The sequence below is a fragment of the Melitaea cinxia genome, chromosome 19 (genome assembly GCF_905220565.1).
Source record: "Melitaea cinxia chromosome 19, ilMelCinx1.1, whole genome shotgun sequence".
In the NCBI taxonomy this organism is placed as follows: Eukaryota; Metazoa; Arthropoda; class Insecta; order Lepidoptera; family Nymphalidae; genus Melitaea; species Melitaea cinxia.
This window is the reverse complement of record NC_059412.1, coordinates 11,894,398-11,911,323: the sequence shown is the minus strand read 5'-3', so window position 1 is coordinate 11,911,323 and position 16,926 is coordinate 11,894,398. Positions and strand designations below refer to the sequence as shown.

General features: G+C 34.8%; 1 protein-coding gene across 1 annotated transcript in view; it reads right to left on the bottom strand.

The window, feature by feature from the left end:
- Positions 1-12,458: 12,458 nt before the first annotated feature.
- Positions 12,459-16,926, bottom strand: part of LOC123662754 (protein kinase C and casein kinase substrate in neurons protein 1-like) — a 59,438-nt gene continuing 54,970 nt past the window's right edge. Inside the window, exon 5 of the mRNA XM_045597553.1 lies at positions 12,459-12,593. Coding sequence (XP_045453509.1) covers positions 12,459-12,593 — 135 coding nt within the window. The remainder of the gene's footprint in view (positions 12,594-16,926) is intronic.

Below are 16,926 nucleotides of genomic sequence, written 5' to 3'. Positions count from 1 at the left end.
TTTCTTTACCTGAGTCAAAAGGTTTAAATAAAGATTACGTTGGTTTGTTGATATAGCTTGTAACTACATATTGAGAAATGCAGTGTATATACGCTAACTTATAGCTGTTTTACAAGTAGCAAAAGTCTTGTTATGTGTAATTTTTAATTAGCGTAAGTCACGCATTAGTAAAATTAATAATATTTCTTTTAAACATTTTTGAATATCATATCAAAAATTGACGGCGGGATTCGAACCCGCGTCTCCGACTGACCGTGTCGGCGCTCTAGCCAATTAAGCTATGGAACGATACTCCCGCTAGAGCGAAATTCTTATAATTCTTTAATTAATTTAAATTGACAAAAGGTCACGTAAATCTATAAAGCGAAAATGTTGTACGGTCCCTTTTTACGAAAACTGCGTGGACGGAGGAGTATTAAATTTCGTATACTTGTTTGAGACACACACATGAGAAAATTTGTGCAAAGGAAAATGAAATTTATAGCGGTACCATCGCCAGTTTCTCAATCACAAAATTATGATCTGTTTTGTAGGAATAGCCAATTGAAGTTCCCGAAGAATTAAGCATTTTGTATTTATTTAATATATTGTATATTATAATTGTACATCGTTTAATCAATTGTATACTGTAACTGATAGGTCAACTATTTGATAAATTTCTTACACACCGTAAACGTTGTATAGTTTGTTTGTTTTTTTTTATTTTTTTTTAAATAATAGTACAGGTTAATCAGACAATATGTTTAAATAGTTGGTATTAAATAATTTATTTAATATTTTGGATGTTTTAATTTCAACCATAATTTTGCAAGATTATATATATTCTTTATTGCACTTTAAAGAAAAATCATAATTAAAAGTCATTTTTACAAAGAATGTTGGCAAGGGCGAATTTCTTATTATTATATTGCGAATTTATTCCCAATCATAAGATATTTTTTTCTGTTTTTCTGTTCCTTTCTACACTTTCAGCTTATATAATGATTAATCTCATAATTGTTTATTGAATCAATATCCAATAAACAATTTAATTGACAACCTATTTTTATATCATTTTACTTTTAAAAACAAAGGAAATAAATAATAATAATAATAGGACTTTATTCATAAAATATTATGATAAGCAAAAGCCTGAACCACAGTGTTAAAAAAAATCTTTCGTGATAAAATTTATAAATCGTAATAAATGAACATCTTTAAGTAATTTTGATAGAATAATATCACTTTGATGTTGTAAATTCCCCGAGAGGACTTTGCTTAAACGAAACGGGATGAATTTTTACCTCAGGGAAATCTAGCACTACGTTTTATCTCATACGAAATTCATACTAACGAGCACAAAAACTAAGTGAAAACACAAAAACTAAGTGAAGTTGAAAACTAAAATGAATATTCCATTCGTACAAAAAAAAAAATCCAAAGTTTAACATTAACCGAACTTTATCTAAAAAAATAAATAAAATTGGAGTGCCTGTTTGTACAGGATACATATACCAAAATGACATTTTTAAAAAAAATTGTCAGTTTGTCTGTCTGTTTGTTCCGGCTAATCTCTGAAACGGCTTGATCGATTTTGACGAGATTTTCACTGGCAGATAGCTGATGTGGTAAGGAGTAACTTATGCTAGTTTTATTTCGGAAAATTAATTTTATAACTCTGCGAACTGAACAATAACTTTTTTTTAATGTCCAAGCGGATGAAGTTGCGGGCACAGCTAGTATTGTATAAAATTTGTCTTGCGTATCGTCTGCCAGAGTCATTTATAATTTGTTTATAAAATATTGTAAAAAAGATTTGATATTTGTATTCGTAAAAATATTTTTCGGGTCTGGATTGTCCCTGTGTGTCTCCCCAACGTGCCTCGAGGAGTAACGCTAAGCTGTCGGTAACGGTTGTTATTATAGACACCTGGTAGCGATCGTTAGTCGTAGTAGGGAATATATCCTCTACTCCGCAGTGGACAGCGTGGTGGATTAAAGTCAGATCCTTCTTCTACATAGAGAAAGAGGCTATATGAGCAGTAGGATGTCACAGACTGACGGGGGCGTGGTGGTAGTATGCGCAAGCGGTCACACTGCGTCCCCACTAAGGTGCCGGCGGATAAAAGATGTGGGTTTTAGTGGATAGTCTGGCATTGCACCACACGCCGGGAGCTCCACACTCCCGTCACTCTCGGGTGGCGGGGTCAGTGCGTAAATAGCATTTCCCCATCTATAAAAAAAAAAAAAAAAAAAAAGGATGTCACAGACTGAATCAATGAATCTCAAATCATATTGTGTAAAGTTTCGAGCTGGAATTATCTCAACATTACACGCATTAGCGATACTTTGAAACTGTGTCACGAGCGATAAACAGTCACGTAGACTAATTAGCTACTACTTGTACGCGTCTTACTTACCTACGTATTATTATTAACCACCTGACAATTTTTAATTATGACTTTTAGTTTTTTGCAAAATTGGCAAATTGTGTTTTGAGGTCAATATATCAGTATTGTATGTATACAGATAAATCTTTGTCCTGTTTGTTGATCAATCAAACACGTGTTACTAACATAAATAAATGTTTGTCAAAATGCTGCGTATCTAGCTTCAACGATACTTCGAAACTATTCCTTACCAGAATATATCGCTGACGTCAGCCACAACGGAAAATTAAGATATTATTAGTCATTTTTTTAATAATTTATCATACCATTTATGCAGACATAAAATCAGCATTAAATTAAACAATATAAATACTTCATACAATTTCAAAGCTATATATAAAAAAATTGTCAAACAGAATCAGTGAATTAAACACAAGATAGAACACAACTGAACATATATATAATACTAACTGTGCTCGCGACTTCGTCCGCGTGGAATAGTGACTTTACATGTTCAACGCGATTCTTTAAATTGGCATAACATTTTTATTTATGAACCGATTGACATGAAAAAAACACTAAACGTTAAGCTAAGCTTGCCACAATATATTAGTAAGAACAACGTCTAAATCGAATAAGCCGTTTCTGAGATTAGCGTGCACAAACGCACAGACAAACAACGCAGGACAAAAATTTAGACCATTATTGTTTTGGGTGCTATCTGCGTTGATAAAGGTCCCAAAAATATTTTTTCTCATATATCTTAAACGTACAGACAGATCAGATACTTATATGTCAGATTAGTTCTTTGACGTGTTGATGCTTTGAATATATCTACAGACTGTTGCGCTATCGGTCGCGTGTTCGATTCCTTACAGTAGAAATGTTTGAGTAGGACATGATGATCAGATGTCTGTTGAGGTTTGGAAAATTTTGTTTTAGTTGTTGGTATTTTCGGACTGTCTACACGATTTCTCCTAGTAGGTATTGAGGCTCGTTAAATGTAAGTGTGAGAGGCGTTATATATATTACACACTTTCCGACCGAGGATTCTGCGTGAACACGATTTAGTTCGGTTAATCCCGTCAAAATATAGACACAAGAATTTCATACAATTCTTGCGATTAAATTAGTTTAATCACTACTTTAATTTTAATTTCTTTTCGTGCAACTCGGCGTAAGTCATTAAGTGATAACGTATTTTCAAAATAGTCCCAGTTATTTTTGAGTGTTATCATTATAAGCAAATAATAAATCAAATTTCTCCATTTTATAATATTAAAATAGACTTGACGGAAATCAAATTTACAAGTGACGACAGATCTCGTCGTAACATAGATACAGTAAAACAAAACCGTCGACGTTAGACGAGTGACGTCAACACTCGTGTCGAGTTCGTCGAGGGCCGTTCACGCGCCGCCGAGTCAGCGACGCTTCAGCCTAGCCCTTAGGGCTATTGCTCTCAGTAAACAGTGGAGCTTAGTGAAACTTGTACGGGATTGTTCGTGATTCTTTACGATTCTAATTAAGTTTACCTATTATTATGAAACATAGGCTTATTTTTATAAGTAATACATACAAATAGGTCATTTAGTGTTTGTATTGTGAAGGTTTAAATATATCTTTATAGAGCCGTAGTTTTTTTATCGACTGCAAAAAATACATTGTTATCTTTACCTTGACAAATATTTTCAAATCAGATGGTAGATTCAGATATTAGCACGTTCCAATACAAAAAAAAAACGAATTTTCTTTTTCATTATACGAATATCTGTTAAAATAATGAAAATTAAAAATTCGTACTCGCAGTCCGTTAAAAATATGTTCAATATATTCTTTCATTCCGCTTATATAATCAACAAAACGCTAATTATGTCGTTTTATGTTATTTTAGATTTAAAAAACCATATTTATTAAGCGTTTACAAAAAACGCATGTAGCTGTGTCTGTATGACACACATTCACACACATACACACACACACACACGCGCTCGCGCACACACGCACACACGCGCGCGCGCGCACACACACACGCACGCACGCACGAACGCACGCACGCACGCACGCACGTAAGCACGCAAGCACGCACGCACACACGCACGCACGCACGCAAACACGCACGCACGAACGCACGCACGAACGCACGCACGCACGCACGCACGCACGCACACACACACACACACACACACACACACACATTCAGCAACTGTATCTGCTTAACGCACACAGTTATACACGACAAGATCATTTAAAGGTATACAATATTTACCCAAGTCACCGATAAAGCAAAACTGTAACAGACTTAGTAGACCCGTTTTTCATAGATTGAAAAAAGTAATCGAATAGAAGCTGCTTTTCCTGTTAACGCGAAATTGTGTTGACGGGCGGGTAAAATCAATACGTCGAGGTGGTTAGCTTGAGTTCGAGAACCAAGCTCTATTGATTTGGATTTAATCACTCACGAAAATTGCTTACTTTGCTACAATACTCGTGATTTTTCTAAACTTTGTATAATATAGGATCCATTTCACTGATGGCTAATAAAGTTTAGCTCGCAGACAACTTACTGGTAGACTATCAGAAATATACGTAGCTTAAAGATATACTATAAAGTATAGCGTAAGTAACCTTTTTACGTTTACGTATGGTAGAAGTTTTCTTTTTCAAACAGTGAGTATAAAATATAGTCACCAGTCATTACATGAATGCGATAATAAGAATATTTATTCGCTCAATATTGAGTTCGCATTAAGCAAAAATTCCTACTTTCGTACAATTCAATAATGTGTTAAGTAAAACATTAATAAAACAAAGTGAAATTATCTAAACCTATAGAAACACATAATTGAAACTACAAAGTTACAAATGTTACGTCTGCACTGTCTGTGACATTGCTAACATCATAGCGACATAAGCGTCTAGGTCTAACGTTCCATTTCCTACCCCCAGACAGTTCTAGGTCAATGTGGATATGCACTAGCGTATTAGGACGTATCTAAAATACGTGATGCAATTTATTGTTTTTAATACAACAATAGACACGTGACTTTGTTTTGTACTGGATAAAATAAAGGTAAGAAAAGGGATGCTAGTAGGTGTATCAAATTTGACTGTTGTTTTTGCTACCTTACCATTTTTTTTTAGTTTTTTAAAAATGAAAATTTTTTGACGTTCGCTAAGTGTGTATAGTCATAGTCATTTCATTATAGACTTCCTCACAAGAAGCACGTTACGTTATCAAATTATATCACTGAGTAACAGTCTGTACTTTAATAGCAGAAAACAGAACCGCTAAAGCCGTGTTCACCATCATCTACACACGCAAAGTCGCAGACAGTTAGAAAATAGTATGACATATTTTTGCATATATTTACACGTACATATTTTTCACGTACATTCTTAAACAAATTAGTTTGTCGCCCAACGTAAGCGCACTCATTCTATTTTGCGAAGTCGTCGTTTACCTACGCTGTGACGTGCCTTATCATGTTCTCAACGAGAGCTTTCTTTAAGCCGAGATAAGGGAAATGTATATTACTAAAACGAGCAAACTTGTAATGAAACAGATGCTTTACACGCTTTTGTTAAATGTTACCTACATACCGGTCACAATACACCGTCCAACCGACTGCTACCGGCATTGAATTAATCTTAGAAATATATTCCCGTCCAATCTCACATGAAGAGGCCTATGCCCTGCAGTGGGATGTTACAGGCTGAACCGAACTTATCGTAATGTAAAGTTCGTAATGCTGTTGGCAAGTATATATATTAATGATAAATCATCAAGATTTTTCGATACAAAACGTTAGACCATATTTCCTATATCAAAAGACCTAAACATAGACAACACAGAAACAAATATATAAAGAATATCAATTATAAAGTTTTACTCACTCATAAGAAATGCACGGGCGTATCTGTTCGGTATAATTTTCGCCACATGCTATCTAGAAAGGCCGTATACCCTCGTCCATAAGTGACGCAACGCTCTGCGTGATCGCAATCGCGTGCACAGCGGTCAATTTTATGAGAACCGAGCTTTCATTCCGGTCATACGCCGACCATACCCAGGTAATACTGGATACATTCAAGTCATTTATTTGTATTAACAAAAGTTTCGAAGTAAAACTTCTTTACGCGCGCTTGACTTGGGGAGTAAGCTGGTGAATGCATGACGAGGATCTAACGAATGTGATCGGGCGAGGCGAAAGGAAGTTGAGAGGAAGATCTAAGTTAGTGACGACAGGAAGCATTTCGCAACTTTTACTTCTGTCGTGTGGTCTAAAAGCACATTCGTTTTTTGTTACTACAAAGGTGTCCAAATAAGCGTTCGGTCCGCATGATGGTAAACGGTTACCGTAGCTTATAGACACCTGCAATGTCAGGACTATTACAAGCGCGTTGCAGACCGTATCCCCGAACTTTAGGACGTAGCCTATGTGTTATCCTGGATCTCTAGCTCTATTTATAATATTAGTTAGTGGTGGTACATAAAACATTCGCAGAGATCGAATTGGCGTACCGAGTTCACATTAAATTACCAAAACTATATTGCCAACTTAAAAGTGGAACTTTTCTGATCTGTTTTAAAAATTTACAGAAATAATTTCAACAAAAATGTGATTTGCAAATGCATTTCGAATTTTTATTATGTTTAGTCGAATATTATATATCCAGCGAATGAAAGCAAAGTATTCGTTTTCAATGAAAAGCAGTACGGATGGAATATTTTTTATAATGGAGTATCTTTCATAATAGAAGCTCTAGAAAACATAAGACCACTGAGAACTCGACTACAAAGAAAATATCTTATTATAAAATTTTTGTTCTATTTTACAGATAAAGGTGTAAAAACGTTTTAATATAAATTACATATTTTATGTTTTTCAATATAAAGAAAAATAATAGTCCTACCGACGTTTACACCACTTCAAAAAAAGGAGGATGTTCACATTTCGACTGAGAACTTTTTAGTGTGTGCACCAATCATGTGCCATCGAGAATTATTGCAAGCGCCTTGCCGACCTTATCTTCGATTCCCCCTGGAGCTTTGGTCACCTTACTCACCAGCAGGAACGTAACACTGCTTAAAACAGTATTATTTAGGTGATCTTCTGTAATGTCCAGGTACTTCCCCAGTCGGGCTGCTCCATATTTGAGCAGGAAATTTCCTGCTGTGCCCTACCTCAGTTAATTAAAGTTAGTTTTTTTTACGAGCAAACACAGTTATATGAGTATACCTTAACACATTGTTAGTACAACTAAATTTAACAATACAATACTCCTTATGATTAGTTTATATAAGTTTTGCCGTCTAGACAATCCTGAATTCCTTAATGGTTATCTATAGACAAGTTACAATATCTTTACAAATAATAAATCAATGTCTCGTTATAATCAAAACTCGTTCTAGATAAGAAATAGTCCTAACTGTAAATATTTATTGACTGCTTTACATGGAGTAATAATAATGTCTAACGAGTATCTTGTCCCGGTTGTAACTTAGTATTTAAGCGAAATGTATTTGTATGTAATAAACATCGGAATGTTACTTTTTAATTTAGTTTGCATTCAGCCTTTAACATCCCACAGTTGGGCGTAGGCCTTTTTCTCCATGTAGGAGACGGATTAGAGCTTAATCCACCACGCTGCTCTACTGCGGGTTGGCAAATATATCTATTCCCTACTATGGTATTTTAGAATAACAACCGGGACCGACGGTTTAGCGTGCTCTCCGAGGCGGGAAAGGAATATTTGCACTAAATTGTGTATAAATTTAGTTTAAGCTGTTATAGCTAATAGCATTTTTTTTTTTGTTTCTCGAACGTTTATGATGGAAAAATTGTAATAATTACTGGACCGAATGCTACATCACTGCGTAACAGACTATATCTTGACGGAAGGAAACGGTACAGAAAAAAGCCGCGAGTGAAAAGTTGATGGCGCGTATGATGAAGGTCACACGAAGTAGAGTCATCGATTTATGTATATATATGTGAGTATAGTAGAGAGGCTGAAGAATTAAACGATATATATATATATATATATATAATTCATAAGTTCTAATACAGCAGCTTAAAGTTGTCCAATCTATTTTGATTGGAAGATTACGCTTCGCTTCAGCCTGTAATATCCCACTACTGGGCAAAGGCCTCTTTCCCCATGTAGGAGAAGGATCAGAGTTTAATCCACCACGCTGCTCCAATGCGGGTTGACATATTACCTATATAATATTTACATAGACGATGGCTCATAGCAACTTACATCTTAACCACTACATTCCAAAACCCCATGGACAATCTCGTAATGACGAACGAAACAAAAAGTAAATAAGACACAAACTACACCATTATTTACTTTTTCATTCCAACGATTAGAGTAATTCCGCGTAGAGCGATGGAAAAAGCTCACGTTACTCGTATTATATAAAAAGCTCGAGTACAAAACAAAAACTGTATTAAAGCTCATCGTGTTATCTCTGTATGGTAATTGCTTTCCGATTAGTTCTTTCATTAATGCTGATCTTTTATTAATTCTCTCATTGATGCGATAACACTCACATTAAGTATTAAAATAAAAAATACATTGCTTAGTAAACATTTCATTGTAACCTTTTTTTTAGCTTTCCCGTAATTGACGAAAACGCAATGCAACGCAACATACTTATGTATGCAAATCTTTTTTTATAGCACTTGTATAACATAAATAATTATATTATCTCGTGGCTATTTTCACTCTTGTGAGAATTTCGTTACATGATGTAATATAGCCTATAAATATAGTCATTAAATTATCATTAATAGACTTTTGTACACAACAATTATTGTAAAAAACAATCGCTAGTGTAGAAATAGATTGATTTAGAAATTAGGACTTTCAAACTCGGAATGTAATAAATATTTACTTTATATCGGTATTGTACAACACGGAGTACAAGTACGTAGTACGCGGAGTACAATTAAGTACAGACGAACAATACGGAGTCAAAAATATGTACATAAGAATATGAATTAAAGTATTTTGATGTACATTATACTGAGCTTTTATAAACATATAAATGAATATTGTATACACTTTTTGTAATTATAAAAATTACATGAATTTACTCAGCGGGACTTCATTCTGAAACAAACGGATTTTTTTTTATTCTGCGTTATTTTGCACTATGTTGAAAATTCGAGTGTTATGTGTTAACACATGTAATTTTTTTGTATATACAAAGACATTTTTTATTCTGATTGTACACAGTCGCGTAAACGATCGGATACTCTGTCACGCTGTCACATATAACTGATAGCTGATATGATTGTGTCAGTTTTGACCGTTTTATCTGTCAGCGTAACATTGTACGATATCTGTCAGCTCTCTCGTCTTTAACTTCAGCCATAACTAATAATGTTTGACTTTGAAATTTATTTTCAAACTAGCTGTGCCTGCGACTTCGTCCGCGTGGAATTTACCAAAAAGTTATTTTTTCAGTTCGTAGAGTTATAAAATAAATACATTTCTAAAATAAAAGTAGTCTATGTTACTCCTCCTCCTCCTATCTGCCAGTAAAAGTCCCGTCAAAATCGGTCCAGCCGTTTTAAAGATTAGCCAACCGAACCAACAGACAGACAGAAAGACAGACAAAATTGTAAAAAAGGTTATTTTAGTATATGTACCGTGTATGGATCGATGTGCATTTAGTAAAAAGCGGTTGTTTTAATATTACAAACAAACACTTCAATTTTATTTATTTGTATAGATATAGATTAGATTATTCGCACTTATTACTGTGGATTATTGACGTGTGTGTGTGGCGTGGGATAATCATCCAACTGCTGGCTTTGAAATACACAGGCCGAAAACGGGCAACAGCGTCTTCGGTGCGACAAAGCTAGCCCTGCGGTCACCAACCCGCCTGCCCAGCGTGGTGACTATTGGCGAAACACATAAGTTCACGCCATTTTTGGCGTGATCTTGTGGGGGCCTATGTCCAGTAGTGTATGTGTTCGTGTATGTGTATGTGTTCTGCCCATAGTCACCACGCTGGGCAGGCGGGTTGCTGACCGCAGTACTGGCTTTGTCGCACCGAAGTCGCTGCTGTCCGTCTTCACCGTCCGTGTATTTCAAAGCCAGCAGTTGGATGGTTATCCCGCCACCGGTCGGCTTTTTAAGTTCCAAGGTGGTAGCGGAACTGTGTTATCCCTTAGTCGCCTCTTACGACACCCACGGTAAGAGAGGGGGTGGCTATATTCTTTAGTACCGTAGCCACACAGTACAGAAGTAGTTATGTAATATTTGTGTTTAAATAATTTATATGTTTTAATATTTGTATATCATTGGTACACCTTTTATCCGCTTCATTCTCTTAGCAATAAGGATACCTTTTGTACATTTGTTTATTTTTTCATTATTTAATTGATTCTGTGTTTATTTGTGGTTTTCAATAAATAATATTTGTATACTTCACATAGGTTGATTATTACTTGGAACAACATGAAAACTAATAATTTTTCTTAATTATAGTTTCTGGGAGTAAGGTAGAGTATTCAGATACCCCTCTTCAACTGAAACGAAGAAGAAACGTCAGCAACACTTTATAAAATAGTAATACATATTTAATACCCCGGGAGTTCTGGCCACCTTATCACAAGAATACAACACTGAGAGCTCACTTTGAGCAATGTCGCCAGGTGAGCTGCTACAAATTTTGAACAAGATAAATGTTGCTATTGATATATTAGCTGATTTGATATATTGATATATTTGCTAATAATTGCCTGCTGTGCTCTAACTGTTTCAATTTAGTTAGAGTATCGGTCAGTTTCAATATTTTATCTGTATCTGAATTTGCTTACTAGAAAAATAATTTTGATGTAAGCTTCATACAATTTGTGTCAAAAATCAATCGCTTCTACGCCAAGGCAGCGAGAGATAGATTGGCTTCAAAAGCACATTCGAATCGTCATTTTACAAATCAAAATTTTAATTACTTTTAAAAGTAAAACTATCATTAAAAGGCAAATTGAACACCACCAATTTGATGAATCATAATATTATAGGTACAGGTGAGTCAAAGAGCCCACAACTTTAATATACTAAAAAAAATAATCCATAAATATGTACGTGTTCCTTCCAAGCGACGTTCTTCCCACGGATCGCGATAGTTCTATGTGAGTGTAATTCCGTCACTATCGTGGAATCAAACCGACGATTCCTAATAGATACTTAAACTCGTTTAATGTCAGCGGACATCGAGTTTCTTATGTGATCTAAGCAGCTGGTGTAGTTTAACCACGCCGTTGAAAAATATGGGACGTGTGAAAGAAAAAAAATAATTTTAGGATTGAATTTTTACACGTTTCATATAAATTACGTTATCGAACCTTGAGAACTTTAAGAATGTTACTGAAAGATATATGACTCTTAAACTGACCTGGCAAGCTTAGTACCGCCATATTCTTTTTCGAATAAAATTTTCTTTTATAGAAATCTTGATCTGATAATAACGAACAAAAAAAAAAAAATAATTAACAAATAAATACCCAATTTGGTGCAGCCGTACAGAAGTTATGCACGTACATACGTTTTGGTAATTAATTTTTATTTATACAAATACCTTTTTATAGTAATGCCAAGTAGGTACCATGGTGGCTGGCCGTGTGTTTGACCACCGATTACGACAATATTTCTGTGGCCACAAAGATGTTTCTCATTCGTTCACGACCTTAGCGTTTGTGCTTGTATCGGAAGCACCTACACCACTAGACGGCAACTGTTATCAAACTGGTTATGAACATGAAATATATGGCGTTTACTCATTTTTAACCAATATCATAAAAAAATGAAAGAGGATTGATGATTTCATGAAGTTGAACGAGATTGAACGAGCACTTATTGAGTTACCACTAATGATGCGTATTGACTTGACTACTTTTTCGATACATTGTATGACTTGACAAGTCATACAATGAAATTCGAAGTCAGTTTTTTTTTTCGATCAAGTTGAACAAGTTTTGACGAGTAGTTCCTGAGCTATCCATAATTTTTTTTTGTTTGCTCAATAGTTAAGCTATGGTTACTCTACACGCGTATGATTGGCTAATTACGATTGTAAACAGTCTTACAATAGCTACGCACGAGGTCGCCGAGGGCCTGTTGCTGTGATGAGATGACTGATAAACCGCGGAAGCCATCTTGTGCAATGATTACACCTAAGACATTTAAATGGTTTTCCTGTAATTAATCGTTTACTCAGTTTCATTCATTGTTATACCGATTGTGTATATATGTTAGTATACGTGAGTTTGTTGTACATTGTTAAAATAAAATTCTTTAAAAGATAATTAGTGGTTTTGTTTAACATTATAAAACGCAATTAGATTTTAATCTAATTTGGCATATTTTTTTTTATGTCACTAGGTCGGCAAACAAGCGTACGGCTCACCTGGTGGTAAGCGATTACCGTAGCTTGTAGACACCTGCAACACCAGAAGCATCGCAAGCGCGTTGCCGACCCAATCCCCAATCCCCCCAGGAGCTCTGGTCACCTTACTCACCAACAGGAACACAATACTGCTTGAAAACAGTATTATTTTGCTGTGATCTTCTGTAAGGTCGTACTACCCCAGTCGGGCTGCTCCATATTTTGAGCAGGAAATTCCTGCTGTGCCCTACCTCAGTTAGGCATAATATACATTTTAACTTAAATATTCGATATAATCATAATTTTATTTCTTTTCTAGTGCTCCACTTAACCCTAAAGCAATTATATTCAGGTACAATGTATTTTTTTAGTATAATATGGTATATTTAATATTATTGAATTATTAAACTACTAGCTGTGCCTCGCGGTTTACGTGCAATTGGAGGAAAAAATAGCCTATAATCTTCCTCGGTAAATGGGCTATCGAACACAAAATAATTAAATTAATTTTTCAATTCGAACCAGTATTTCCTGAGATTTGCGCATTTAAAGTAACGTACAAACTTTTCAGTTCCATAATATTAGAATAGATTTTAGGGTGCGTTTGTCTTCGGAATTTCACATTTTTTATTAGTAACTAGCTGTGTGGCTACGGCACTAAAGAATTTAGCCACCCCCTCTCTTCCCGTGGGTGTCGTAAGAGGCGACTAAGGGATAACAAAGTTCCACTACCATCTTGGAACTTAAGAAGCCGACCGATGGCGGGATAGCCATCCAACTGCTGGCTTTGAAATACAAAGGCCGAAGACGGGCAGCAGCGTCTTTGGTGCGACAAAGCCAGTACTGCGGTCACCAACCCGTCTGCCCAGCGTGGTGACTATGGGCAAAACACATGAGTTCACGTTATTTTTGACGTAAACTTGTGGAGGCCTATGTCCAGCAGTGGACTGTATAGGCTGTAATGATGAACTAGCTGTACCCTGGTCGCGTTGCTACTCTTTTTATTATTATTTTTTTTGGTCGTGCCAACTCAGAAACCTTTGTGGGCTCATGCACAACACTTTGCTGATCAAATGCATTAAGATTCTATAAAGGACATACAGACAAACATTATACGTGTATATATATATATATATATATATATATATATATATATACACGTATAATGTTATATATATATATATATATATATATATATATATATATATATATATATATATATATCACATATCGTCAAATGTTGTATTAATAATACTTTTATCTATTTTGTTGGATCACTTTACAAACCAAGCAGACGGTCTTAACAGATGCCGGCAGATGTTCTATTGGTGAATTCACCCACCCGTATCTACTCTTAAGGGTTGTAACTGGTTCTATGTCACCGTTGGAGTTACTGCAGTTTTATTTGATACAAGCGTATGAAATTGAACGTACCGTTGAAGCGTTATTTTGGGATAGTTAACTGTCCAAAATTAGTCATTACAACTTATCATAAGTAAACAAAAATACACATGTATTACAAAATTAATAAACTATCTAACTGTAAACGCTTATTTAATTAAAACACAGACCCTTCGTATCGATGGCTCCTAAGTATACTGAGTCAACTAACAACTTTTGATAATTTCATTTTTTAAGATATTAATAACATTTACTTGATTTCCTATCTACCTATGTAACAAAAAAATAAAGTTATTAAAAGTAGAGTTGACTCAGTATACTTAGGAGCCATCGGTATGTACTCTTGGATAAAAAAAAAATTGATAGAAACTCATTTGTAAGGAAATTTTATTGCATTTTTTGTCACTAATTTATTCTTTGGTTGTCTGGACAAATGGCTAAATAGCTATAAGTCCATCCGTTACACTACACAATCTATAGCTTTTTGATAATGTATTTGCGGTGTTGATTCTATATAAATAAAAATAAATCGCAGAAATGTATGTACGCGCATAACATCCAAGCACGCGCCAATTTTATAATTCTTTTCTTCGTTGTTTTCATTAAGAAAATTAAAAAAAAAAAACGAGTGTACTTTAGACCACACACCTGAAGTAAAACTTACGAAACATAACTCTCTCTTTCTATCTTCACTTCTATCCTCTCAACTTCCGTTCGCCTCGCCCGATCATTCTTTTCGCAACGCTCTCGTCACGCATTCACCAGCCTACTCCCCAAGTGAAGCGAGCGTAAAGAAGTTTTTTATTTCAAAAATTCCTATGTAAGAAGGTCGCCATGTCAGCTAATAGAGTATAAAATAAATAAAAAACACGTATTGTAGAGATACTATTACGTAATCTACACATCTGTTCCAAATCTACGCGACGTATAAACAAATTGTCGAGCCATGTTCAACGGAGTAGAAAAAGGTAAAACTTGAAGCGTTTATTAGATGCAGTCGTTCTCGCTTTTGCATCAAACTTTATTGAAACACTGAAAGTACACGAAAGCTATATACTCTCGTATGTGACAATACAACTTATGTAGTTTTTTGTTGACGAGTCAAAATATATGTGTAGGAGTTAAAATGGTCAAAATCAAAATCAAAAATAGGCTTCAAATGCACTTTCGAATCGTCATTTTACAAATTAAAATTTTTAAGTGATTATTAGTTTTTAAAAGTAAAGCTAACACCGATTCGGAATATAGATTCTGCAGATAATAATCGGCAAGAAACTCCGCAGGCTATTTAATTTTTGACATTATAGGTAAGTCTGTCTATATGGTTTGTGATTTACTTGTTACGTAATGTATTTATAATACTAATATGTATCTTTATAAGTGCTTAACATTTTTTTAAAATTATATTTGAAAAAGATTATTTAAATGGTTTATTTCAACTGGTCAAATTGAACACAGCGTTACTACAATTAAATTCGTTAAGAGGCATGGCTAAGCTAAGTGACAACTAAAATTCACTGTTTTCTTAGCGCGAATAAACTAGAATTTAAATGTTTTGTCGTATGAGCATTTTTATTACATACATACATATTATAATGTACTTCTGGGTCTCTCCACTGTGCCTCGGAGAGCACGTTACGCCGTCGGTCCCGGTTGTTATCATGTACACCTGATAGCGATCGTTACTCATAGTAGGGAATATATAATGTGGTGGATTAAGCTCTGATCTTTCTCCTGCATGGGGAAAGAGGTCTACGACCCGTAGTGGGATATTACAGGCTGAAGCGATGTTATAAAGTTTATCTATACAAATAATAGCACTGACATCGTTTTTTTTTTTTTTTTAACTCAATATCAACGCTTAGCAGTAGTACTAACAACAGGTGGCAACGATATATCTTCACGTATAAATGAAGAAACTGTGACGAAGAGAGATGGGTGTTCCATTACTCCTGAATGATACTCAGATAACTCTCCTTTCAATGTTATTATTATTTTACCATTTATTCTTAGTCCCTTATAAGGTTAATTGTATTTTCGTTCGGAATTATCCTACCGTTTGTTTCCGAGTAACGAAATTAAAAATAAAGTCCTTTTGCGTGGAATAATCCGCTTCAATTTCCCGCATCGTTTAGCAAAACTAATTTAGAAAAGCCACTGTTATCCCATACTTACGTAATAAGTGCTTTTATACGGCCAGCGGTATTCTAGGGCTTCGATAGAGCGAAATTATCCCTATTTCGGCCCTTTATACGAAAATCAATATGGACATTGTAAAATATATATATACTTATAACTAGCATGTACACTGTTTCTGTAATTATATGCAAATAAGACTACTTATAACGTTATATTTTGCTATGGCGTTACAATATCCGTAAGATATAAATAAAAGAAAATACAATTACGATTAAATTCGCATTATTATGAATAACTCATGTCAAGCACCGGTTTTCGATTACAAAAAGAATCATCAAAATCGGAACACCGACTATTAAGTAATGAGCGAGGTGAGATGAATAAATAAAAATAAAAAAACAAATTGAGAAGCCCCTCCTTTTTTTGAAGTCGTTTAAAAATAAATTTAAAACCTTTAATTAAGTGTTTGTTATAAGAAATTTATTTATTAATAATTCAATGAAGTTTGTATGTAACCTTATCCGCACCGAACAATCTTCGTGGATTCTCGATTTTACGTGACATTGGCGAAATAATTTGTGCCGTCTTGCACTGGCACTATTG